This window comes from Monoraphidium neglectum, assembly GCF_000611645.1.
Source record: "Monoraphidium neglectum strain SAG 48.87 unplaced genomic scaffold scaffold00566, whole genome shotgun sequence".
In the NCBI taxonomy this organism is placed as follows: Eukaryota; Viridiplantae; Chlorophyta; class Chlorophyceae; order Sphaeropleales; family Selenastraceae; genus Monoraphidium; species Monoraphidium neglectum.
The window spans coordinates 1-2,849 of NW_014013062.1; the positions used below are offsets into that span (position 1 = coordinate 1).

Sequence of the window (2,849 nt, forward strand, 5' to 3'; positions counted from 1 at the left end):
GGGGTGGACGGGGGCTTGCTGGATGCTGGGGTGGTTGTGAGGGCGTCGGGTGGGGCAGGGAACAAGCGTCGGTTGCGGTGGGATGGGAGGGGACAGACCGGACACGGAGGGAGTGGTGCGAGGCGGAAAGCGTAGGCCGGCGGCAGGCTAAGCGCTGAGGCGGCCGTAGCCGCGGGTGCCGGGTCGGCGCCACGGGAGCTCCCACCTGCGGCAGGAACTTCTTGATGAAGTGACCCTGGGGGTCGTACTTCTTACCAAACGTCACCGGTGAGTACACGCGGTAGTACTGGTTGAAGAAGGTGCTGGCGGACAGCCACTGCCAGTTGGCCGCGTTGATGAAGTGGTCCTGTTGTTTTGGGGGAGGATGGTGAGTGGGTTGGGAGGGAGGGACGGGGCGAGCTGGTGCGTGCGCGTGCGAGAGGGATGGCTTGCAGCCGTGTGCTTGGGGCGCCACCAGAGGCGCAAGTCGCGGCTGAGCAGCAGCACGCATCCTGGGATCAGGCCAGTGCCGGTATCGAGCTCGAGCAGCCGACCTGGCCAGCCAGCAGCCGGCCAGCCAGCCCTGGCCAACCCTGGCCAACCCTGGCCAACCCTGGCCAGTCAACCAGGTTGTCCCGTTGCAAAGCTGACAAAGCAGAATTACATAAAAGCAAACACTGTCAAGTCGGCACAGCGCCGCATGGCCGACAATGCCACACCACATCGGGCTGCTTGGCCCCAGCCCACGCTGCCGCTGCCGGCGCCACGCTGCACAGCAGCACGCCCCTGTGCGCCGCTGCCGGCCACTCACCGCGTCCACCAGCAGCTCCTCGAACACCGCCTGCCCCGCCTCCCATGAGAGGTACAGGTCTCCGCGCGTGAGGAAGCACGCCACGCTGTGGCGCGCCAGGTGGTGCATCCACCCCCACTGCTGCAGCTGCGGGGGTAGGGGTCGGAGTGGCGAGCGGCGCAACATGCATTGGCGGCATAGGTTGCTGGCCTTCAGCTATGCTTGGCGCGCGAGTGCTTTGCCTCACAACGGCTGCCTGAACGAGGACAACTTGCGGATGCTGCATCCAAATACAAGGGTCCTCACACACAAGCACAACAAGGCGTGCTGGAATGCGACGTGCACCGCGGGCAGGCGTGCACTGCAGAGTTCCAGGCCGGCTGTTGGGTTTAATGGCCCCCCCTTGCATCTCAACGAGCGGGGCGCCCCACCTGTGCCATAATTGCGTCAATCCAGGGGTAGCCGGTGCGGCCGTCCCTCCAGGCCTTGAGGAGCTCAGAGTTGGTGTCCCAGTCGATCTGGGCGGGGCGAAGACGCAAGGCGAGGACATGAGGGGGACAAGGGACGAGGGAGGCGTCGGGGGCGGTCCAAGGTACAGGGACCGTGCGGTGTCTGAGAACTCGTGCAGACCGCAGAAAGTGAGGAGGACGTCGACCGGGAGTCGTTCGTGCCGCTGAGAGAGCTAAGGGATTACTGGCGTTCGCCGGGGGCCCCAGATCCGGCCGCTCGCAGCACGATCAGGCGAGACGGGCGATGTACCGCGCTTCTGCAAGCAGTGGCACATGCGCGGGCCCCTCAGCGCCCCTCAGGGCCGCGCTCACCTGCTTGCAGATGGGGTTGCCCTGCATGCGGTTGAAGTTCTGCGTGTGGCTGCCCACCTGCGAAAGTTGCAAAGGAAAGAGCAAGCTAAAACGACTCGTAGATGTTGGTATGAATAGCCCAGCGGCGCGCTCAACAGCACGTTTCCACCAACGTGAAACATCAAACAGGCAACAGGTAAATGCAGGTGAACGGCAGGCGGCAAGACCGTGGCCCTGCGACTGCAGCCTCACCCACCCACCGTGTAGAAGAACTCGCGCCACAGCAGCTGGCCCCGCAGCGACATCGGCGGCTTGGTGTGGGCGCCCTTTGCCGAGCGGTAGACACGCAGCAGGCGCTGGTGGAACAGCCTTTGAGGGTGTTGGGAATGTTGTACGTGAGTGGGTGTGTGGGGAGGTCAAGAAACAAAGTGCACAACGGCTGGAGAGTGGCGAAGGTCAGCCGCTAGACAGCAGCACTAATTGAAGGCGACACCGAAGACAACTTGCGGGCGGCAGCATCAGCAGCATCGCCAGGCAGCAGGCCCTCTCGTCCGCGCTGCTCAACCCCCCTGGACCCTGCGTGCAATCCCTGTGTCACGGACGTGACTCGAACCCTTTCCTCAAGAGACCAGCCGCAAGAGCCCTGCACCCCACCTGGGGCTGATGCAGCCGAACTTGAGGTATGGGCTGAGCACGGTGGTGGCGGGGCGGTCGAACGCGGAGGGGTCGGTGGCGGGCTTCTCAAAGCCGCAGATCCACTTGGGGTCCTTGAATGCCTCCTCCAGCCTGCTGAGCGCCACAGACTCACCGCCCTGCCAGAAAAATGGCGGTAAAGTGAGCGGGGCGCAGCGCGCACGTCAATCACCCAGATTGCATATGCGAAAGGCAAAGGGAGATGGAGCTGATTCGGAAGAGGCGGAGAGGTCTGAGATTGCGGGGGCTGCGTCCGTTGCGGCTAGGGCTGGGGGCCGCGCTTGCACCGCAGCGCTGCACGGCGATGCGGACGCGCATGCAAGCGCCACAAGCGCGCGCCCAGGGCAATGCAAGCATGCCGAACCAAACAATGATTGAGGTTGTGGTGCGCTCTTCACCTTGAAGGGCGACGTCGGCTGCTGCGTGAAGCCAACCTCCGCCAGCGTAGGGACGCCCGTCTCCCCCTCCCCCGCGCCCGGCGCGCCGCCGTCCGGCGGCGGCAGCTGCGCGGGCGGGTCGGGCGCGGGGGGCGGGGGGTCGCCCGCCTTGTCCACGAGCTTGGTGAACGCCTGCATCGTCATCGGCGG

At 65.2% G+C, this 2,849-nt stretch overlaps 1 protein-coding gene across 1 annotated transcript; it reads right to left on the reverse strand.

Annotated features, from left to right (window-relative positions):
• Window positions 1–147: 147 nt before the first annotated feature.
• MNEG_4178 (cryptochrome) lies at window positions 148–2,843 on the reverse strand (the record flags this gene model as incomplete). The annotated part of the gene is made up of 8 exons (XM_014047340.1): window positions 148–154; window positions 219–346; window positions 791–916; window positions 1,201–1,287; window positions 1,591–1,647; window positions 1,830–1,938; window positions 2,224–2,381; window positions 2,661–2,843. The coding sequence occupies 8 exons, from the start codon at window positions 2,841–2,843 to the stop codon at window positions 148–150; spliced, it is 855 nt and encodes a 284-aa protein (XP_013902794.1).
• Window positions 2,844–2,849: the final 6 nt, after the last annotated feature.